At 27.3% G+C, this 23,826-nt stretch overlaps 3 protein-coding genes and 2 pseudogenes across 3 annotated transcripts; 3 read left to right on the top strand and 2 right to left on the bottom strand.

Annotated features, from left to right (window-relative positions):
• The first annotated feature begins 719 nt into the window (after positions 1-719).
• On the top strand, positions 720-4,817 carry LOC149059183 (uncharacterized). Its single transcript, XM_089215964.1, has 6 exons — positions 720-1,076; positions 1,158-1,266; positions 1,351-1,452; positions 1,512-1,637; positions 4,049-4,277; positions 4,371-4,817. The coding sequence occupies exons 1-6, from the start codon at positions 920-922 to the stop codon at positions 4,815-4,817; spliced, it is 1,170 nt and encodes a 389-aa protein (XP_089072090.1). The 5' UTR covers positions 720-919.
• A 4,510-nt stretch (positions 4,818-9,327) lies between these two features.
• Positions 9,328-9,969, bottom strand: LOC149059182 (uncharacterized). The gene is made up of 3 exons (XM_089222863.1): positions 9,837-9,969; positions 9,506-9,681; positions 9,328-9,420 (listed from the first exon to the last, which is right to left on the bottom strand). Exons 1-3 carry the CDS (start codon positions 9,967-9,969, stop codon positions 9,328-9,330), a joined length of 402 nt encoding a protein of 133 aa, XP_089078989.1.
• A 5,538-nt stretch (positions 9,970-15,507) lies between these two features.
• Positions 15,508-16,260, top strand: LOC149059181 (uncharacterized; annotated as a pseudogene).
• A 21-nt stretch (positions 16,261-16,281) lies between these two features.
• LOC149059180 (uncharacterized) lies at positions 16,282-17,171 on the top strand. The gene has a single exon (XM_089217984.1). The coding sequence runs from the start codon at positions 16,282-16,284 to the stop codon at positions 17,026-17,028; it is 747 nt and encodes a 248-aa protein (XP_089074110.1). The 3' UTR covers positions 17,029-17,171.
• A 1,872-nt stretch (positions 17,172-19,043) lies between these two features.
• Positions 19,044-20,897, bottom strand: LOC149059179 (uncharacterized; annotated as a pseudogene).
• Between the last annotated feature and the right edge of the window lie 2,929 nt (positions 20,898-23,826).

Raw genomic sequence — 23,826 nt, 5'->3', positions numbered from 1 at the left:
AAAAAATAATTAGTATGAACCGGATTTCAGATATAAAAACGTTAACGGTTAATTATAGCAATGACCTGAAAAACATTTCCAAAAAAAAAAATGATTATATATGAACATGAAATTATATGAACTGGTTAAAATATCAAATATAATTTACAATAAATTAGAATGTATATATTCAAATAGACTTCTCATGTAATAATGTAATAAGAATTTGCATAAAAGACTACAAACATGTTCTTACATGGACAAAAGAGAATGGTATTAAGTAATGTAATGTACAATCACCTCAGGATTATGAGAGGTACCTAATATTCAACGTTCAAAGAGAGGGTTAAACTCTAGTATAAAACACCGAATTTTTAAACATAAAATCATCAGTTCACCAGCAGCTCCAACAGACCAAGAAGCTATCAGAACAGCAACCATCCTCGACTCTCCAGAAAAACAGTTACCTACCATCAAAAAACACAAAAAACATCTTCAACAACAGTGAAGAGCAACCGCCAGCCAGACTCAGAAAACAGTCATCAGTCAGACTTAGAATACTTAAATACTAACTATGTAAGTACCTATTTTATTATTTTATTAAAACTTTTAATCTTTACTCCTATATTTAAAAAAAAAACTAGAAACAGAATAACAATGATTTAAACACATCATCATTATAATAATATAGTTTTTATCATGACTAAATAAATAGGTATGATCCCAAAAAATTAGTTTTTGTTCGGTTGGCGCATCTCCCACTATTTTAACCACAAAACCATTGCTCGTAGTTCTCCGCATTTCATTGGCCGGCAATATTATTGCCGCCAAAATTCAAAACTTCATTATTTATTATCGTATTTAATGATAATGTAACAATTGAAAGTTTATTTGTTAATTGTTTTGATTTCGTTTAACATTTTTTCAACACAATTTTATAATGCCGAAGTGTGTATTCGAAGGTTGTTCCAGTGGCTGTAGGAAAAAAAGAGTTTTTTTGAACAAAACAATAGTGTTGCATAGATTCCCCAAAGATGATGAAATGAGGTTGTTGTGGCAAAAACAAATTAACAAAGATAAGATCAATTTTGATTCTGGTATTAATGGTTTTTTATTCACTTCTATTTACTATACCTTCAACTTTCAAGTACATAAAATTATTTTTCATTATTATTTAGCTGTAGTTTGTTCATTACATTTCAAACCGTATCATTATAATCTTCCAAAAAAACATTCTACCACTAAAAACTATGCTCGTTTACTTAAAGATGATGCAATACCTTTGAAGTAAGTACTAAGTATAGTAATGGATGTATTGTATTTAATATAATCTGTAATATTTATTGTTTAAAAACATTTTTATTTTTAAAGTTCTTATGGAGTAGATTTCTATGACTTGCCTATACGCCGAACATTTACTCCTGGTACTCCTGTTTCGACAGAATTATGGACTCCAGCTGGAAGGTTTTCTGTGTATGAATATTTATATTAAACATTATTTATATTTTATTAAATTATAATTAAATGTTTAGAGAAATTTTGCCTGATGAAAACATATCAGAAATATCAAAAAAATGCTGTGTTAGATTATTTAATGATGAACATGATTTAGGTCTGGGTGTTAAGCCTCTTACAAGTGATGATGATTTGATTTTAAGGTAAGAATAATAACATAAAATCAATCAATTAGTATTAGTAAAAATTAATAATACCTAATTAAAAATTATTTCATACATCTATAAAGGACTAGGTATAAAAGTAATACAATTTAATTTATAGGTCTATGATTACTTTCATAAACCCTTGTGTCTTTACTTTTCTAATATTTTTGTTTATTTATTGTTTGCATGTGAAACTGTGTCAGATCAATTTATCCAGTCTTGTAAAGTACCTATTGGACTATGGATCATCATCATACTTAACTATTTTTGTTGTAGACTGTAGTTATTGTTATTACTAATTACTATTATTATTATTGTTATTATTAATATGTATGTTAGTTATTTACATGTTAGTTACTTTATTACTTAGATCAATTAAAAAAACATACTTGTGTGTAATTAACTGAATTAACCAATAAGAGGTGTATTGATATCAATAAAAATATTTATATCACTTAAAATTGTGTAATTTATTATAAGATTAGATTAAAAGACGATGTTCAAAAACTGAAAGAAGAAAATGAATGTCTTCTAATTAAAAATAAATGGTACCAGGATTTTATTGATACAGAATGTAATCGCTTTGAAAGTAAATTTGGTGAAATTTTATCAAAACTTTTCACATCAACCCAAATTGATGTAATACTAAATCCTAAAAAAAAAGTATACCGTTGGACACCTGAAGATATATCTTCTGCAATTACTTTAAGGAGCATTTCTCCAAAATCATATCGTTACATGATAAAAAAAAAATTTCCACTGCCAGGTGAAATTATTCATTGAACTATATTTTTTATTTTCACTTTTCTAAATATAAATCAATGGTCCAATTATGTTATTAGCTCTTTCTACACTTAGAAGATGGGTTTCTAATTTTTCAATTGAAGAGGGTATTTTGACATCTGTTTTATTTCTCATGAAAGCAAAAGGTATATATTTTTAATTTTTATTGAGCTATATCATAATTTTATAAATTTTCAAACAGACTTAATGTTAATTATGTTTATTAGCTGAACTTATGAGTACTTCTGATAAATTAACAGTCATTAGTTTTGATGAAACATATGTTTCAAGTAGAATTTGTTTTGAGAAAAAAAATGAACGGGTGATTGGACCACACAAATGTGTACAAACTGTAATGGCTATAGGTACTTACTTTTTTTTTATTATTTTATTTTGTATAATAGTTGATATATTATATGTTTGCAAAATTATATGAAAAGGTTTAGTAAGTGATTGGAAGCAACCAATATTTTATGACTTTGATACAAAAGTAACAAAAGAGCTATTATATTATATAATTGAGAAGTTATACAGTATTGGATTCAATGTACTTTCAATGGTGAATGACATGGGGTCTTCCAATGTCGGTTTATGGAAAAGTTTAGATGTGTCAACAGAAAAGACTTCTTTTGAACATCCTATAACTAGAAATAATGTATATGTTTTTGCGGATCCTCCACATTTATTGAAGTTGGCTCGTAATCACTTATTGAATAAGTGAGTAGTTCACACTTCATTTTTTATTAAATAAATTGAAAATTATTAAAATATTATATTGTGTAGAGGATATATACTTAGAAATGGACATTTTATTGGGAAAAATATTTTTGAATTGTTATTAAATTTAAATACTGGACATGACTATAAGTTAGCATATAAACTTAGTGAAAGGCATCTAACTGTACAAGGAACTGGTCGTATGAATGTGAAATTGGCAGTACAAATTTTTTCCAACACAGTTGCTAAAGCTATTTCCTTCTGTGGAGAAAGAAATTATATGAACAATTTAAACTGGGCAGAAGCAAGTATTATTTTTCCACTTACTTGTGTTAATAATAAAATTGTTTATATTTAAATAATAGGCATCACAAGTAGTTTCATTGTTCAATGACTGGTTCGACCTCTTTAACACCCAACATAAATATGATAATGGGGTACCAAGTTATGGTTTGAATGAAAATGTACAAAATGAATTACTTGACAGGATGACAGAGTTCATTGAATCAATGAGAGTACATGGTAAAAGATCATTACTACCTTTTCAAAAGGGTAATAATAACAAACATTTCATATCATTTAAAATTAATAATACATTTTGTTTTATTAAATATTATTAATCAAAGCATCATTGTCAATAGGAATAATTATATGCAATACATCTTTGAAAAAATTGTTACTTGATTTAAAAAAACAGTATGCATTAGAATACATTTTAACCAGAAAATTAAATACAGATGGCCTGGAAAATTTGTTTAGTTTTTTGAAGGGCATGGCTGGAAGTGCTTGTAATAACATCACATCTTTAGATTTCAAATATTGGTGATTTTTAAATAAACAAAATTTTAGTTAATGTTATTATTATATGACTAATATGTAATTAATTTGTCATACATTATCATTTATAGCCTAAGATGGTACATATTAGGCAAGCATTACAATATTATATTCACTGAAAACACTAATACACAATGTAGTATGGAAGATAAATTGTTGGGTGAAAATGATTGTTTTACCACCCAAATATTATTATCATCTTTTAATGATTCTTCCATTCATGCTAACAACGAAGCCAACATTGAAGGGAATGTAATTACTGTTCCAGAATCTGATTTTCAGCTACTAAAACAATTTGAAGTAATTTTATAAATACTTCACTTTCCCTTTTATAATACCTAGGTTCTTAGTTTAAAATCTTATTGCTTTAACATGGCTTATGTATTGTTTTAGATTGATACTGAAAATTGTGAAAAACCAGTATTTGATGATATAGAAGAAGGGTGTGCTCAATACGTTGCTGGTTATATTGCAAATCGATATTCAAATAAATATCCCTATTTATCACAAATAAATTGTAATGATACAAATAACTGGACAAGCTACATTTCTAAAGGGCATTTGACAATACCATCAGAAAATCTTTTTAAAGCTGTTTTGCAAATAGAACATGAATTTAAAATACTACACGGTGAAAGTTTATCAAAATCCCCATATATTTTTAAAACATTATATGAGATCACAGAACCGAAAATTGAGAAACTTAATGTACCTGATAAAGTATTACACTGCCTTATTAGAACACGAACATACATCAGATTAAATAATTTAAATAAACAATTAATCACAAAACAACAAAAACAATCAGACAAACTGAAAAAAATTAAATTTACAAATTAATAATACTTTAATACGTAATTATGTACACCTATATTAACCTATGTACATAATATGTAAATAACATTTAATAAAAATAAAAATTAGTTTAAGTATTAATTGTTATAAAAATATAAACTTAAGTCTTATAAATTGTAAATAATATTTAAATACATTGCAATATTTATCTAATATCTAGTAGTTTAGTACTATAGTCTATAGTAATAATAATATATTTTGTAGTATTGTCTCGTCTATCAAAACTAGCTAACAAAATAGTTTAAAACGAGATAAATTAACAACCAATCAGAAGCGGAGAACTACGCGATAGACGAGGTAAGGGGTGGTATGCGTATCACAAAGTTGTGATCATACCCATGGTCTTATATACAGGTCGGGCAACTCGCCTATAGCACAATGTTAAGATTTAGATTTCTTAATGGTTATGTAAAATTTTCAAGAACACAGGGCGCGCCCTCTATCATTGAAATTAATGTATATTGTTTATACAAATAAGTACAGAGTGCAGCACTTCATAACGTAATTATCATCATATTGTATAATGTGTAGTTACTATAAAAAAAAAAAATAGTTAAGAGGACGTCCCACCAGCTGACCAGCATATTATTATGATATGTTTTCTCCGTCTTATACGCGTACGATATATCAAATTGTACGCTCTGCAGAACACGTGTAGCTCTGTTAGTTTAAAAATTAGAGTGAATTTACCTCTTATAAAATCTATAGGTAAGATTATTATCTAGATAACCTCATAAGCTTTTTGTTATATTTTAATTTTAAAGCAAGTTATGACTATTTCAAGATGTACAAACAATTTACAATGTTAAAATGCTCATAACTCACTTTAAAATTAAAATATAATAAAAAGCCTATGAGGTTGCCTAGATAACAATCTTACCTTTAGATTTTATAAGAGGTAAATTCACTCCAATTTTTAAACTAACGGAGCTATACGTGTTCTGCTGAGCGTACAATTTGATATGTCCTACGCGTGTAAGACGGAGACAACATATGCGGGTGAGACGTCCTCTTATGGCGCCAAGTGCCAATGTAATTTTGTACACAAAAGACAAAAATACGCTCTACGGGAATAATGATCCTGTTCAGTAGAATCAACCAAATTCAATATAAGGTATCTGTGGGAGGGGGTTGTGAATTGCTGAAAATTTGAAAAACTAGGCCCCTTAAAATCTTTTTTAAATTCAACTTATTATACTTAATTTATAATAGGTACTTTGATTATATTATTATAATATTAATTATTATATTCAACACTGAGTCACTGACAACATTTACTTTAGTATTTATATTTAATTCTAATAATATTAGTATACAAAACGTATACATATAGGTTTTAATTCCACAACTAATATATCATACTTAAATAAATAAAAGATACATAATATAATCACATTATTATTTTATATTTTATACATAATTAGATGAAATAAAATAATAACTCAAGTTTTACAAAATTTGGAAATTTTTTTTCTTTTTGAATTTTCTTTTAATTTTTCTTGATTTACTTGCCATGAGAATTGCCTCATGCGCATATTTAAGTAATACCGGATTGAATAAGCAATAATTTCATCCCTGTGTATGGAACACGGAAAATTCAAATCTTCATTGGCTAAAATATCTTCAACCGTATTGCTATACACATCAGGGTCATTTATATTGTTGGAAAAGTATGTTTCAATATTTGTGATGAACTTATAAAAGTTATAGTTTGGGTGCACTAATCTGCCTTTAGATTTTAAATTTATTAATTCAGCTTCAGGGAAATTTGAAAAAAAATGTGGGTTTTTAAATGCCCCAATACAAATAGTACATTTTGTGCACTACAAATTACAATGGTCAATGGTGTTATAATAATTATATATTATAATTATATATATTAATATTCATCAAAATGACTACATACATTCGTATATATTTTAGGATATTGGGTATTATTTGATATTAAGCACGGTGCTGCAATCTGTAATGTTACAATGACAGTTCACGGTTTCAAAAAACTCCACTAGATAGCACTGCAAGTCCTTTTGACAATTTTACATAATCATTAAGAGAACGCAGTTCCCGACCAAGCTGCCTGACCTGTATATAAGACCATGATTTAGTCATGGTTTTTATGATAATATTATCTATGTTTATATGATAAAATGTTAACATGATATTTATAAGATAGTATCACTATCACTAGTCAGTAATTACATTTAATTACACATCAGCAATCTACTATTAACCGACATAACCTTAAAATATATACCGTCTCTATCACCATAGAACAGTTGTACTATCACCGCTTAATATTATCACCGAACGCGATATTTATTATTTTATAATATTTGATATCAATAATATAAAAAAATGTTACATTATCATAGTATAATATTCAATATTTACATAAAAATATTTCAATTTGAGCTAAGTTTTTATAATTGAAATAAGTAGTATAATATTCTTATTCTAATAAGTATTCAATAAGACTGTCTGCTATTAGATATAAAAAAATATGTCTATCTATAACGAATTGTATGTATTCATTTAACATTAGATAGGAGAAAAAAATAAATTTAGTATATAACATTGAACACAGTTATAGTAATATATGATATGTGTTCCTATATTTTAATCTTCATTTTTTATTTTTTATAAAGTTCATTTAATTTAGATAAAAATTAAATTATTTACAATACAGTAGGTTAATATATTTTATTACATTTTTTTCTATATTAAATTGTAGGTATTCATTTAAAATTATTCAAGGGAAAAAATAAATTTAATATACAACAAATAGACAGGTATAAGTAATATATGATGTGTGTACCTATATTTTTAAACTTCATGAATATCATAGTATAATATTCAATATTTACGTAAAAAATATCTCAATTTCAGCTAAGTTTTTATAATTGAAATAGGTAGTATAATATTCTAATTCTAATAAGCATTCAATAAGACTGTCTGCTATTAGATATAAAAAAAATATAGCTATCTATAACGAATTGTATGTATTCATTTAACATTAGACAGGAGAAAAAATAAATTTAGTATATGACATTGAACATTGTTATAAGTAATATATAATAATATGTGTACCTGCATTTTAATCTTCATGATTATATCTTTTTATAAAGTGCATTTAATTTAGATAAAAATTAAATTGTATACAATAAAGTTGGTTAATATATTTTATTACATTTTTCCATCTATCTTTATTAAATTTTATGTATTCATTTAACATTATTCAAGGGAAAAAATAAATAAATTTATTATACAAAAATACACAGGTATAAGTAATATATGATGTGTGTACCTATATTTTTAAAACTTCACAGTATAATATTCAATATTTACATAAAAAATATCTCAATTTGAGTTAAATTTTAATAATTTAAATAGGCAGTATAATATTCTAATTCTAATAAGTATTCAATAAGACTGGCTGCTATTAGATATAAAAAAATATATCTATCTATGACAAATTGTATGTATTCATTTAACATTAGACAGGAGAAAAATAAATTTAGTACACAACAAATACACAGTTATAAGTACCTAATATATAATATGTGTACCTATACTTTTAAACCTAATTTTTAATTTTTTATAAAGTTCATTTAATTCAAATAAAAATTAAATTATATACAATACAGTTGTTTAACATATTTGATAATTAGATTTTTTCCGTCCATGTTTCTATGATTTAACATACTGTGTATTAACATTAATGAATTTGAAATAATATTACAGACAATGGATTCAAAAAATAAAGTTGAACTTATGAATAAATATCAATATAATTTACAAACTATGGAATCATTAAGATTAGGGAATATTGAAGATAATAAAAATAATATATTAGAAACGAAAGAAATTAATAAAAAAATTAAAGAAACAAAACATAACATTTATTTAATCAGGATATGTTCATCATCAAATGAATTTGAAATCAATCAATTAAGAGATAAATTGTTTTCTTTAAAAGAAGAAAAAAGAGAAATATTTAATAAATATGGTAATAAATATATTGATTATGTTAGAATCACTAGTTCTATCATAATGTAAACCATAAGATTTATCATAACGTTGTGATTTAGGACGTTCAAAAAAATTTACAAATGTCGAATTTAATTCATCATCTTCATTTTCACCACTAGTGTATGAGGTTTCTGCATTTTTATAATCAGCTAGTTTTAAGTTACACGATGTATTTTTTTCTATTTTTGTACTGAGTGGTTCAGTTATTGGTTTAAATGCTTCACGGAAATAGTTATCTGAATCTATAATACCACGTTTCATTTCCATTATTTTTTGTTTAATATTTTTTTTTGATATTATTAAATTTTTCAGCAAAACCTTTTCTTTGTTCATAGTAAATAATAAACTCAATATTACTGTATTATATGACCACTGGCAAGACTATGTAGATAATAACAATGTTACATTATATATAATTATTTTATTTTAATAAACGTATGAAAACCACATCTATATCTTCCTTCATTCATTTCTCGAGTTTTATCAATAACCATAAACCCATAATCACTTTGATTCCAACATAAATGAGAAATTTTCCGAAATTCTGAGAAATCCATATCTGTCGACGAATGATCATTGAATATATGACGTAAATTCATATCATCTTGTTTCAGAATTATTAAAAAGTTTGAGTTATCTCTTACCAACTGTTTTGGTATTTTAGAATATGTTTGTGCTAAATAAAATACAGAGCTAGCACCTGAATGTCTACAGATGCTAAAGTATTCTCTAACAACAGACTGTGAATCACATATTACATCATCAAAAATTATAATAGAATTTTTCTTGGTTAAGTTTGGTTTTATAACTTTATCTGCGTTTGTAAATATGAACAAATTAGCACCTTGTATATCATCCATTATTTTTTTTAACAAAAAATATTTTTCTTGATTAGAGGTTTTAGAGTATAAATAGATATTTTCAAATCTTAACCCGTTTTGATGTGTGATTAGATTGTACATTATATTTGTTTTACCCGATCCACTGGACCAACTAATATAGCACGTATAGTATCAGGTAATAACGAACCATGTCTTGATGGTTTTTTTGATATTTGTACATCTACGTTTATTATTTCAAATTTATCTTTCTGTTCAATTAAATTCATTTTCTTATAAATACTCGAAGATTTTTATTTTATATTCAGTTATTGATGATGCGTTCAACTCGAAAGTGTAAATCGAAAAAGACTGGTAAAGGTATTGTAAACTCTCTTATAAATAATAGTCTTCCGTTTGAATCCCATGTTCCAGGTTATCAGTTTTGTGGGCCAGGTACAAAATTAAAAAAAAGATTAAATCGAGGTGACATAGGAATAAACCCATTAGACGCTGCTTGTCGTGATCACGATATTGTGTATGCAGCGAGTAAAGATATAGACGATAGACATATAGCTGATAAAGTGTTAGAAAACCGTGCTTGGGAAAGATTTAAAGCAAAAGACACTCCTAGAAAAGAGAAATTGGTAGCGTACGCGGTAACAAACGCGATGAAAGCTAAAAGAAAAATAGGAATGGGTTATAAAAAGAAACGTGCTACAAAAATAAAAAATCTCATGATAGCAGTAAAGAAAAAAAGAATGTCTAAGAAAAAAAATGGTAGCAAAAGACTGATTTTACCACCGAGACAAACAGGAGGTGTAATTCCCTTAATACCTATATTTGCGGGATTGTCAGCACTTGGTAGCTTAATGTCTGGAGGTGCTAGTGTGTATAATGCAATTCAAAATTCAAAAAGAAAAAAGGGTAGTGGTCTAAATTTAAACAAAAACAAGGTATGGAAAAAAACTGTTAAATACGCTACCTGATGTTATATTTAATAATTAATAAAGTTTATAATAATTTACTTGAACAGTTATGTATTGTATTCTTTATTAATTAGTGAAAATGCTACATGCGATCATGCAGTTTTTAACACAATAGTGATATTGATAATGATGATAATAATTACAGTGTTCCCATAACATCCCCCTTTTTAAACATAGGTAACATTCTCAATTTTGATATTAACAAAATAATAACAATTACAATATTAAACAATCTTAAATTCTTATACCTATTAACATTTTTTTTTTTTTTTTTTTTTTTTAACATTCTTAAATTTTTATATTAACAAAATAATAACAATTACAATATTAAACAATCTTAAATTCTTATATTATTACATGTATTCCTCTAAATGCTTAGGTTTTTTTATTATCCTCCCACTCTTAGTTTGTGTTCCTTTAACTATTTCCTTTTTATTTTGATTTCCTTTATTTAATTCCTTTTCACTTTTCTTTTGGTTTCCTTTATTTAATTCCTTTTCACTTTTCTTTTTCTCTTGATCCTCTATTTCTGTTTTTTTTATTCTTATTTCAGTATCACTACTATCACCATAATCATATCCAGGATCCCATATTAGGTGTTTTCTGTTTCTTTCAACTGTCTGTCCATTACTTAGTTTAATGACAAATGAATTTGGTCTATTACATACCGAAATCACTTTTCCATGAATGTGTGGTTTCCTATTATCCATATTAACAAAAACATGATAACCTTCCTTTATTGGTATTAGTTTTTTAGCATTTTTATCATATTGTTTTTTATCAATTTTTTGTTTACTAGTTATTGCCTTTTTAACTGAGTTATAGTTAATTTTTCTTGTCCAAATCTTAGGAACAATCCCTCTCACATTCCTATTGAACATTATTTCATTTGGTGTGTAATTTTCATTTAGAATGGGTGTATTTTTCAATTCTAACATCGCTAAATAAATATCTTTTTTGTCTGCTACAACTTTTTTAAATATGTTTTTAACTGTTTGAATATTTCTCTCTGCCATACCATTACTTTGTGGGTACCTAGGACTTGATGTTTTGTGTTCAAAATCCCATTCTTTAGAAAAATTTTTAAAATTACTATTAGAAAATTGTGGTCCATTATCAGAAAATAAAACTAATGGTATTCCATATCTTGAAAATATTAATTTTAATTTATTAATTGTTGTTTCACTGCTCATATCCTCAAGTATTTCTATATCCACATATTTACTAAAGTAGTCAATGATTAACAAATATTGCCTGTTTTGATATTGAAAAACGTCAGTACCTACTATTTCCCACGGGTTATCTCCAAAATCTCTAACTGTCATTGGTTCCTTACTATTATTTTTTCTAAAACTCAGACATATTGAACATTTATTTATTTTATCTGTTATTTCTTTAGTCATTTCTGGCCAGAATAAACATTCTCTCGCTTTACTTTTACATTTTTCTATGCTCATATGTGTATAATGTATTTTATCTAACATCTCTTTTCTTAAAGTTTTTGGCACTATTAGGCACTGTCCTTTAAACAATAAACCATCTTTTTCAAATAGTTCTTCTGAGAACGTCAAATATTTTTTTATTTGATCAGGTATATTATTTATAGAAGGCCATCCATTTTTAACAAATTCTAATAACATTTGTAATTCTGTATCCTTCTTAGACTCTTCTTTGAACAGCCTCAATTTGTTTTCAGATATGTTTAATTTCTTTATAATCATATTCACCTGCAATTCTATTTCTGATTCGCATAAATCTATATTGTCTTTTATGTGAGCACGACTCAGTGTATCTGCTATTTTTAAAAATTTACCTGGCTTGTATATTATATTTAAATCATACGCCATTAATTTAATTCTCATTCTTTGTAATCTCGCAGGGGTTTTATCTAGTGGTTTTTTAAAAATTGTTTCTAGTGGTTTATGATCTGATTCTATATTTATATTTTTACCATATATGTATTGTTTAAATCTTTCACAACCATATAAAATAGCTAATAATTCTTTTTCTATTTGTGCATACTGTTTTTGTGTATCATTTAAAGTTTTGGAAGCATATGCTACCGGATAATCATTTTGTAATAATACTGCTCCCAATCCATCTTTTGATGCATCCACCGATAGAGTACATTTTTTATTTAAATCAAAATATTGTAATAAAGGCTCAGAAGTTAAAGCACATTTTAATACATTAAATGCTTTTATTTGAGTTTCACCCCAATACCAATTACAGTCTTTTTTTAATAATTCTCTTAAGGGTACTGCTAGCTGAGACATGTTAGGAACAAATTTTTGTACATAAGTCATCATACCTAAGAATCTTTCTAGATCTTTTTTATTTTTGGGTTCTACCATATTTTCAATAGCTTTTATTTTATTTTTATCAATTTGAATACCCTTTTCTGAAAATATATGTCCTAAAAATTTCACTTCATTAACAGCAATTTGACTCTTTTCTCTATTAAATTTAATCCCCACACTTAATGCTTTATCTAATACTTTTCTTAAAATATCATCATGTTCTTCTTTAGATTTAGCTATAATAATTAAATCATCTATATAGACAAATACATTTTTTATATCTGCAAAAACTCTACTAAATGTTTTATGAAATACTTCTGGGGCTATTTTAATTCCAAAAGGAAGTCTTTTAAACCTATACCGACCAAATGGAGTTATAAATGTTGTCAATTTTGAACTCTTCAGTGTTAATGGGAGTTGCCAAAATCCTTTACTAGCATCTAATACTGTAAATAATTTAGCTCCACTAAATTTAGAAGAGATTTCTTCAAATGTTGGTAAATTAAAATGTTCCCTCAATAGTACCTTATTTAAGTGAAATGGGTCTAAGCAAATTCTTATCCCCTTTTTGTTTTTATTTTTAACAACTACTATTGGATTCACCCATTCTGTTGGTTCTTCTTCTTTAATAATTATATCATTATTTACCATTGTTTCTAACTCTCTTTTTAATTCATCTATAACCGTAAATGGTACTCTACTTGTATACGTAATATTCCCTACAGCTCCAGGTTGTATTTTAAAATCATACTCTTCTACTTTCATGAGTCCTATTCCCTCACTTATTGATTTGTATTTTGGATCATCCATTATGTTTGCATTTACTTCATATAGTTTTTTAACCAAATTTAATTTTATCATTGTTTCAAACCCAATAATTGGTTGACTTTGCTCATCTACTACTATAAAATCTATATATTCAACCATACCATTCTCAAAATAACATTTTAGTTTACACTTTCCTAACACTTTTATGTAACTTCCGTTGTAATTGCTCAAATTTATTTTAATTTTTTCTATTATTTGTCTATTATCAAACTTCATATAAACATGATTTGGTAATACATTCACCTGAGCACCACTATCTATTTTAAAATGTATCTCTTGATTTTCAATCATACAGTTTATAAACCAGCCTCTATCTACTATCGAATCTACATTTATGTTGCCTAAAAATAATACTTCATCTTCCTTCATTTCAAACACTTTTTTACTGTTCTTTACATTATTATTTTTATTATTCCTCACATATCTGTTTTTTACATACGCTGGATTACCGTTATTTATTTTTTTAAAACACATGTTACTAAAATGATTATTACCTTTACATGTGTGACACTGCTTTCCATATGCCGGACATTCTTTAAAGTTATGTATTTTTCCACACTTTCCATATATAGTCTGCTTTTGTTCTTTTTTGTTCGTTTTCTGGTGTTGAAAAACTGTTTGAACCTCGGTTGGTTGTCCGTTGTTGATTGCTGCTGCTTGCTCCGTTGTTTGCTCCGCTGATTTAGCAATTTCACATGCTTTACTCAGTATTAAATTTGGAGTTCTTAATAGTCGATCTTGTACAATTTTACATTTTACTCCTGCGACAATACGATCTCTGATTAACCTATCACGTAGTAAACCAAAATTGCAATTGTTGCTTAATTGTCGTAGATCTGTTTCAAATTTTTCAAATGTTTCGTCTGCACCTTGCACTCGACTGTTGAATTTGAAAGTCTCTACACTTTCATTTGGCGCTGGCACATAGTATTCATCAAATTTTTTAATTATGGTATCATATGTCCTGTCCTTTTCCGTAAATTCAAAAGTTTCGCTTACTGTTCTTCCTTCGTCACCAATACAATGTAAGAGAATTGCTATTTTTTCTTCTTCTTTTAGTTTAATTGCACCTGATCCTACCATGTAAAGACTGAACACATTTTTCCATCTAGTCCAATCCTTTCCCGATGATAGATCCTTTGGTTGCCGTAATTGGTTCATGGTGATGAGGAAATTGAACTATTATTTTATATTTTTATCCTACCGACTGCGTCATGTTATATTTAATAATTAATAAAGTTTATAATAATTTACTTGAACAGTTATGTATTGTATTCTTTATTAATTAGTGAAAATGCTACATGCGATCATGCAGTTTTTAATACAATAGTGATATTGATAATGATGATAATAATTACAGTGTTCCCATAACACCTGACAGACCACTTTCGTCAGAAGATATTATAAAATGTATAACTAAGTTGAAAATCAATCATTTCCGTGGAGTGTTTTCACGTGATAACTTACCTAAAAAACCGTATGTAAATGAATGTGGTATATTAAACTTGGACATATCTTCAGGCGACGGGAGCCATTGGGTAGCGTTTCATAAAAATAAAGATAAAGTCATATATTTTGATAGCTTTGGTGATTTACCTCCACCAATTGAATTACAACGTTATTTTAAAAAGTTTAAAATAGTTTATAACTATTCTAACTATCAAGACTTCAATACATTCAACTGTGGGCATTTATGTCTTGAATTTTTACAATGCATGAATCTATTACACTAACTTTAACTGGAAAATCGACTGAATTGACTGCAAATTATTTTCCACCTCTAAACATTTACGAGGATTCAGAAATAGCTTTGTTATCTTTGCAAACGTTCAATTCATTTTCCAAATATTATAAATCCAATTAATAACCGACTGAAAATAGAAGTAATTCCTTCAAAGAAACATAACATAAAATATTGCAGTTTTGAATTTAGTTTGAAAGATGGATGCTATGAAATAGAAGATATTAACAATTATATTGCAAAAGAGTTACTCCGAGTTAATAAAGACTATGGACACAGATAACATTCAGTGTACGTATTGATCCTGTTGATTTTAGAACGTATATAAAATGCAATGGACTACTTAGGTTCGATATTCCATTTAGTATAGCACCTGTTTTTGGGTTTAAAAAGATACAATGTGGACCGTTTCATGAAGATCGTCGATCGGATAAAGCGGCCAATTTAAACACGATTAATTCTATAAAAGTATTGTGTAATATAGCACATGGGTCATTCAATAACCAACTTCAAAGTCATTCGATATATGAGTTTTTCCCGATTGGGAGAACAGGAACAAAGGTTGTTCAATCTCCGTCAAACCTTATATATTACAGATTAAACAAAACAGATATTAATTCAATAACTGTTCAGTTAGTTGACCAAAACAATAACCCAATTGACGATTTTAACGAGACATTGACAGTTGTTCTACATATTAAACATCACGGATCTCATTATTAAATTTATATCTTAGATTTTGTAATGTATGAGTCAGTTACTTTAAGTTTAACTGGGAATGCTACCATATTATCTGTAAATTATTTTCCGTCTATAAACCTTTACGAGGACTCAGAAATAGCTTTGTTATGTTTACAGTCATTTAATTCATTCCCAAATATTAATGAAAATAATAATACATTTTCTATAGAAATAGTTGACGATGAAAACAATAATGATATGATGCCTATGATGTGTCATATTAAATTGGAAGAGGGATGTTATGAAATTGAAGATATTAATCAACGAATTAAGAAGCAAATAGATGTCTATAATAGTGAAAACTTAACCAAATTAACATTCGAAATTTCGGTTGATCCTAATGATTTCAGATCGTATATAAAATGTAATGGGATACTACACTTTGATATTCCATATAGTATGGCACCTGTATTCGGTTTTGAAAAAAGACAATATAAATCAGAGTATGCAATTCATCGATCGGAAAAAGCAGTAAATTTAAACACAATTAATTCTATAAAAGTATTGTGTTATATAGCTCTAGGATCATTCAGCAACCATCTTCAAAGTCATTCGATTTACGAGTTTTTCCCAAGTGGAAGGACAGGATCTAAAGTAATTCAGTCACCGCTAAATTTAGTATATTACAAATTGAATAAAACAAATATTGATTCGATAACCGTTCAGCTAGTTGATCAAGATCATAATCCGATTGATAATTTTGGTGAGGCATTGACAATCGTGTTACATATTAAACGTTACGGATCTTGATATGGGATTAAAATTCAATATAAATCCGCTACTTCAGATCAGTTCAACTAGTCATAAGACTAAAGTGGTACCGGTAACATCAAATAAAGTAAAAAAATTGACGTTGAAAAATAAAAAAATTTTGCAAGCTCTAGGTTATCAATTAAAACAGAATGCCTGAAAGTGATATTTTAGATATAAGTTCACGGTACGAGACGGATTCTAAAATAACGAAAATTGAATATCATTCATATACACCGTACACAACATCGTTTAATAATAATGATGAAATACGGATATCAGTACAGCAAACAGATGTTTATCCGTATCTACATGAGAGCTTTATTTATTTAGAAGGAATAATATTTGATTCTGATAAAGTGAAACTGTGTAATAATGGTTATTCATACCTCTTTGAACAAATTCGATTAGAAATAAATGGAATAGAAGTAGATAGCACACGTGTTCTTGGAATCACAAGCTCGCTGAAAGGATTCTTATCTTGTACACCAGATAACTATAATTGTTACGAAAATTCTGGCTGGAATTTTAAAAATGGATCACAAATAACAAACGATAAAGGTGAATTCAGTGCTTGCATTCCATTGAAATATTGGTTAGGTCTGTTTGAAGATTATAAAAAAATATTAGTAAATTCAAGATTGGAATTAATATTAACTCGAAGTCATACTGATTTAAATGCGTTAACCCTTAAAAGTGATGTAGTTGCTGCTTTAGGTAAAGTTGTATTAAATAAAATAGTTTGGAAGGTTCCGCATATTACTGTTGATGATGAAGAAAGGTTAAAGTTATTGAAACTTGTATGAAAAGAAAAAAGTTTGTTTATTCCTTTTAGATCTTTCGAAACTTTTGAATATCCTGAACTCGGAACTACTAAAAAAGTAGTATGGAACTTGAAAACCGCTTCAAAATTAGAAAAACCACGATTTATTATAATTGGATTACAAAAAGGTCGTAAAAATACAATAACAAAAGATTGTAGTATATTCGACCATTGTAGTCTAACGAACGTTAAAGTATTTCTAAACTCGATTGCATATCCGTATGATAATTTGAATTTAGATTTTTCAAAAAATAATTTTACATTATTATATGATATGTATACATCATTTCAAGAATCGTACTATGAAAAAAGTATACGGAACCCTATATTGAGTCCATCTACTTTTCTATCAAACGCACCCATCATAGTTATTGATACTTCAAAACAGAATGATTCGGCAACAGCCTCAGCAGTGGATGTTCAATTGGAAATTGAAGCATCGGAATCCCTTACAGGTGTAACTGCTTATTGTTTATTAATTCATGATCGTATTGTAGAATATGTACCTTTTACTAGAGAAGTAAGAAAACTTGTGTAATTTTATTGAACAAAATAAAAAAAGTTTATTAAATAATTTGTGTTCTTTACTTGAAATATAATTTTTATAAAAATTAGCGATATTTGATTGAAAAAATTTTAAAAAAAGGAAAAAAATAGTTGATACGGTAAATATTTTTGTGTAAGGGGCAAATAGGTGGACAATCTTGTGTAATCACCGTATTGTGTTACGCGGTAAATCAGTGTGCTCCAAGGGGGAATTTTCCACTTGAAAAAAAAATTTTACCGTGGAAAAGCTGGCTGTGAACATACAAATATATACTACTTAGAGAACAAAATTTCTGATTTAAACATTTATTTTTTATTTTTTTTTAACTCAAATATTTTAATAAAAAAAAAATTAAAATATAATAAAAGAAAATTTCCAAAATTAAAATGAACAGCCTTTCTTGGTTTAAAATGTTTAAAAATAAATAACAAAGTTTGGTAATAAACATTATTTAGAAATATTTATTTTTTAATAAACATTTGTTAAAATTATAAAAACAAAACTAATATAAAAACAGTTACTTATCATTAAAAATAGTCTTTTAAACATTTTCGAATCAGTCTTTAGGGTGTCCTTCCCAAATTGAGACTTAATATAGGTATATATATATATTTTTTTATACATAGGTAATACTTTTAACTAGGAACTTGATTTACAATCATACTTAAATTTCAATAATCCTCTGCCATAAGGAATTGGTTTTTCTAGTTTTCCAACAACTTGTGATGTGCTAAACTCACATACATCTCTGACCTCTGGAAAGCCATACACCATACCTCTGAATTCCCTAGTAATTTTACTCCTTAAAAAAGTTCCAACAAAAATTGTTTCATTTTTTTTTTTTTATAATTTGGCCGATGTAATACATTAAACTTGTATTTTTGCTGCATGAAGGTTTATAATTATCTGGCTCAAAACTAACTAACATCCAATCATCAACATTGATTTCTTCACTTGTATTGATAGGGATTATGTTATTGAATGTTCTACCATGTTTTACAACACTGCTTATTTGTGGTGAATCTTCAACTGTTTCTTCATCTGTATCTGAAGAGCTTGAAGAAGATACTTGTTCAAATTGTTCCATGTCACTGTCATCGGAAACTGTCTCTACACTTTTCCCTGGTGCAACTGCCAATCTTTTTCTTTTTCTTGGTTTGGTTTGGACAGACCTCATATTCTGTAAAAACTCTTGGATCGACTCACTTAAAGCTTGAACTGGGAAATTTACACTGTCATCATCTGTCTTATTCCGAGTATCAGATGGACTCATGTATCATACTCAGTACACGGTCTCTATTGAATGGAATAATACCACATTTGTCAAAACCAGATTTGATGTTTTCTGCTGCCTTATCTTCAAGTTTTGTGTAAAGTCGTTTTAGTAACATATGAATCTGTCTTTTGGAATTGATACTTCATTTCTCCCATCACCTTTTTTCCATTGTTCAATTAAATTGCGCCAATGGATTTTAAGTGGCCTAAAGAAGGCAACGTCTAACGGCTGGGTGAGGTGTGTGGAATTAGTGGGCAGAAATATAAACTTAATGTTATGCGTTTTACATAAAGTTATTGAATCAGTTGACAAGTGACTAGAAAGATTATCACCAATTAAACATTTTATCCCTGATAACTTTGACAAATATGGTATGGCAATTGTTTTTATCCAGTCATCAAAACAATAACTATCAAACCAACCGGATTTACTACGGTTAAAACGTGCATGTTTTGGTCCTCCTACCCTCCATAAATCATGAATATGGGTAGATTTATAAACAATATATGGAGGAAGCAGCTTCCCGTCAGCAGAAGCAGCAAACATGACAGAAGTTGACGCCTTGGTTAGGTTAGGTTAGGCCTGTGGTTCATCACACGCTCTGGATACTTACAACCACGTTTTGTTATTACTTTTCGGCGACCAGGATCATCTGTTAGATTTGTCTCGTCGTAATTTACAATATTACTTGGAGGTACACCTGCTAAAGATATGGCCAGATTGTCGAAATAATTGTTAAGAACTTCTTTTGATACTCCTGCTGTTGCACGTTTAATGTTTTGGCACAACCTAATGGATAACTTCTCTTTATGTCGGATCAAAAATCCGTCTGCCCAATCTTTACCCGGCATATTTTTAGTTTTAAATTGTCTAACCTTCTTTCCACGGCGATCAAGATAGTCTTTTACTAAACATCTTAAATCAAATCTATCTATTGGATAGCCCCATTCAGCACAACCCAATATTATATTAACTAACAACTTCTCTTCAGCGGCAGTTAAGGCTGTTGGCCCTCCTTGAGATTTAATACTTGGATTTTTTACATGACGAAATATTACCGAATAACTAATCCCATAAACTTCTTCAGCTTCTCGAAATGTATCTTGACGGGCTTTAATGGCTCTTACTGCAGCTTCCAAGTCCTTTTTATTTGGTTTTTTATATTTCCGTCCTCGTTTTGATATGTATGTTGTATGTACGAGCCATAATGACAATGTTTCTATTCACCCCTAAAATGGCAAAATTCAGTTTAACCTATATAATAAATTCATAAATTAATTTTATTAATTAATACTTACGATTTATAACACTTAACAATATTTGAAATAAATCCAAACGAGAAAAATTAAATTTTTTAAAATATTTACATGATAACAAGAACCGTTGATATACGTAATAAATTATTAGGATTATTATCAGTTGTTGCTTATCAATTTTTATCAGTATGGGAGTAGAAATAAACGGAACGTTTAGAGAACATCGAATTTCGTACAAATGTGTTTTCGATTTAGTGAAGGTTTCATATTGATAAAACGAATATTCAGTCGGGGAGACGTCGAAGTAATAACTTTCCTGATTTTGTTTCTATTCACACCATCGTTCCTATTCACCCCGTTTTACGGTACTATAAATTGTTTGTTATATTATGCTATTGTATAGCTAAAAAACTATATTTGATACTATAATAAACACTTTGAAATTGCATAAATCAAACATTGTGAAAATATAAAGCTAAAATAGTGAAAAAATATATCTCAACAATATTATAAAAATATATGGCCACAATTTTGTAAAAATATATAGCCACAATTTTGTGAAAATATATAGCCACAATTTTTTGAAAATATATTTCAAAAATATTATGAAAATAAATAACTATAATATTGTGAAAATAAATGGCTATAATATTGTGAAAATAAGTTACTATAATATTATAAAAATATCTAGCTACAATATTGTGATAACGTTTAATCGCCTGCCAAAAAATATTTCTAAAATGTTTTGATAATATTTTAAAATATTGTGACAGTTTAAATCAAATATTTTAATTTGTATTAACAATATTTTAACAATATTTTGAAAATACAATTTTGCTATGTGGGATAGCTATAACAAAAGCAGACTGTGTGTTACACAATTTTGTTCGCCACAGGGATGGCTTTATTACAGAGGACTCTATGAGTTGTAGAATGGAAGAAGAATCAGAAAGAAGAGGAGTAGGAAATGCTTCTACAAATGCAAAAGAGTTGAGGGAATATTTTGTAAAATATTTTAATACTCCTGAAAATGCCTTAAGTTGGCAAAACAAAGTGTTGGCCATGTGATAAATTGTATAAAAAAATTGTATAATAATTTTGCCATAATATAAATACCATACATACTTTTGTTTTTTTTTACTGCTTCATTATATGTATGAAAATCATCAATGCATGATCCCAGTAAACAAATGGCCATTATAAATATTTTCCCAATAATTGTTAATGGTTTATTTTCAAATATTAAACAATAAATGTTTATACAAATATAAACAAATATTGGTTATTGAATATTGAGCAGAATTGTTGTACTAACAATTGTGTATCAATTGAATAATATAGGACATATTAATATTTGGTTGTTAACTTTCTAACGTCTATAAACAATCATTAGGTATTTAATATTTCACGATTAGTTTTTATCAATCATTCGTGTAGTAATTAAATAAAAAGAACACACAAATGTTTTCCTTAAACATTTGTTCAACTATAAACAATCATTATGTAAATAATATTTAAAGATAAGTTTTTATCAATCATTTGTGTAGTAATTAAATAAAAGGAACACACAAATGTTTTGTTTAAACGTTTGTTCAACTATGAACAATCATTGGTTATTAAGTGTTGTAATAGGAATTATAATTATAATATAATAAATAATTATAAATAATATATTATTGTGAATCAATTGAAAAAAATTAAAAAGGTATGTATCCCTTTTACTTATATACTACAATAGTAGTATATACAAATAATATATTATAGTATATATAAGTAGTATTATATTATATAATATACTACTTTTATATTATATTACCTATAAAATATATACTAATAACTAATTAACTGATAGTATAATAATTATAATATAATTAATCTATTTGGTTAATAATTGAATTCAAGTATTTGTAATTGTAATACATTAATATGTTGGCAGCCGAACTAAAATATATACTTATAAACTTAGTAGATATAGGTACGTACTACTCCAATACTACATTACTCATTACTCACGAATGCTGCGAGTTGTACTCCCGGAGCAATAGCTGTTATCAAAGAAAGATTTTAAATAACAAAAACATATCACATACACAATCAGCATAGACCTTATACTCATAGACAGAGCATCACTGGTTGGCGGGGTTGGGTGGTGCGGTCATAGCTATCACCTTAGCAGTGTTGTCATTTCTGATAACATAAAATATGTTTATTTATTTATATTATTAAGATATTAATGTTGTAAAATAATTATTAGGGCTCGGGATTTTGCATTTGCAAATTTCAAATTTGCAAAACATTTGTCCAGAAAGCAAATAGAATAAATCTGATTCATTATAAATTTGTTTTGGGGTGTCTGGATTTGAAAAGTTTTTTGCACATATTTAAGCATACCTACCTATTTCCAACTTTTTCCTATATATGCATATTTTTTAAATTTATACTGCATATTTTATCTTTTTTTATAAATTGGATTTTTTTAATTATTTACATAATAAATTCATTTTGTATATGTATAAAAATTATTAATACAATTATGAAATTCAATTTTCTGTATAAGTATTTGTTTTTAAGGACAGCATTTAAACTAATGAAACTTAAAGACAAAAACCATTATAAATATATTATACCTAACCAAAGTAAAAAAAAGTTAACGGTGATAGATTTTTTGATATTTAAAGCATACTCATGATTTATGTCTTCTAAAAATTGTGAATAACTTACATTAACACACATTTTATATTGTTGGATGCTTAAATAGGTACATATATTTGTGATTTTAAGCACATAGTCCCAAGTCCAAAGCCCTGCTAATTATTATAAAAAATAGTCTAGACTGAATATATATTTGTCTATGATCTAACGCAAGTTATAATTTTAAGTGGTGTAGGTATAGTTA

Source organism: Diuraphis noxia, unplaced genomic scaffold (assembly GCF_037042655.1).
Source record: "Diuraphis noxia isolate RWA-SAM2 unplaced genomic scaffold, SU_Dnox_SAM2 contig0001, whole genome shotgun sequence".
Lineage (NCBI taxonomy): Eukaryota > Metazoa > Arthropoda > Insecta > Hemiptera > Aphididae > Diuraphis > Diuraphis noxia.
This window is presented reverse-complemented; position numbering and strand designations above follow the sequence as displayed.

Coding starts and splice junctions, on each gene's coding strand:
- LOC149059183 (XM_089215964.1), top strand. CDS start 920: ATGCCGAAGTGTGTATTCGAAGGTTGTTCCAGTGGCTGTAGGAAAAAA. Junction 1,077..1,157: donor TAAGATCAATTTTGATTCTG/GTATTAATGGTT, acceptor ATTATTATTTAG/CTGTAGTTTGTTCATTACAT. Junction 1,638..4,048: donor GATGATGATTTGATTTTAAG/GTAAGAATAATA, acceptor TATCATTTATAG/CCTAAGATGGTACATATTAG.
- LOC149059182 (XM_089222863.1), bottom strand. CDS start 9,969: ATGAATTTAATTGAACAGAAAGATAAATTTGAAATAATAAACGTAGAT. Junction 9,682..9,836: donor AGTTGGTCCAGTGGATCGGG/TAAAACAAATAT, acceptor TCATATTTACAA/ACGCAGATAAAGTTATAAAA. Junction 9,421..9,505: donor CTAAAATACCAAAACAGTTG/GTAAGAGATAAC, acceptor ATTCGTCGACAG/ATATGGATTTCTCAGAATTT.
- LOC149059180 (XM_089217984.1), top strand. CDS start 16,282: ATGTATGAGTCAGTTACTTTAAGTTTAACTGGGAATGCTACCATATTA.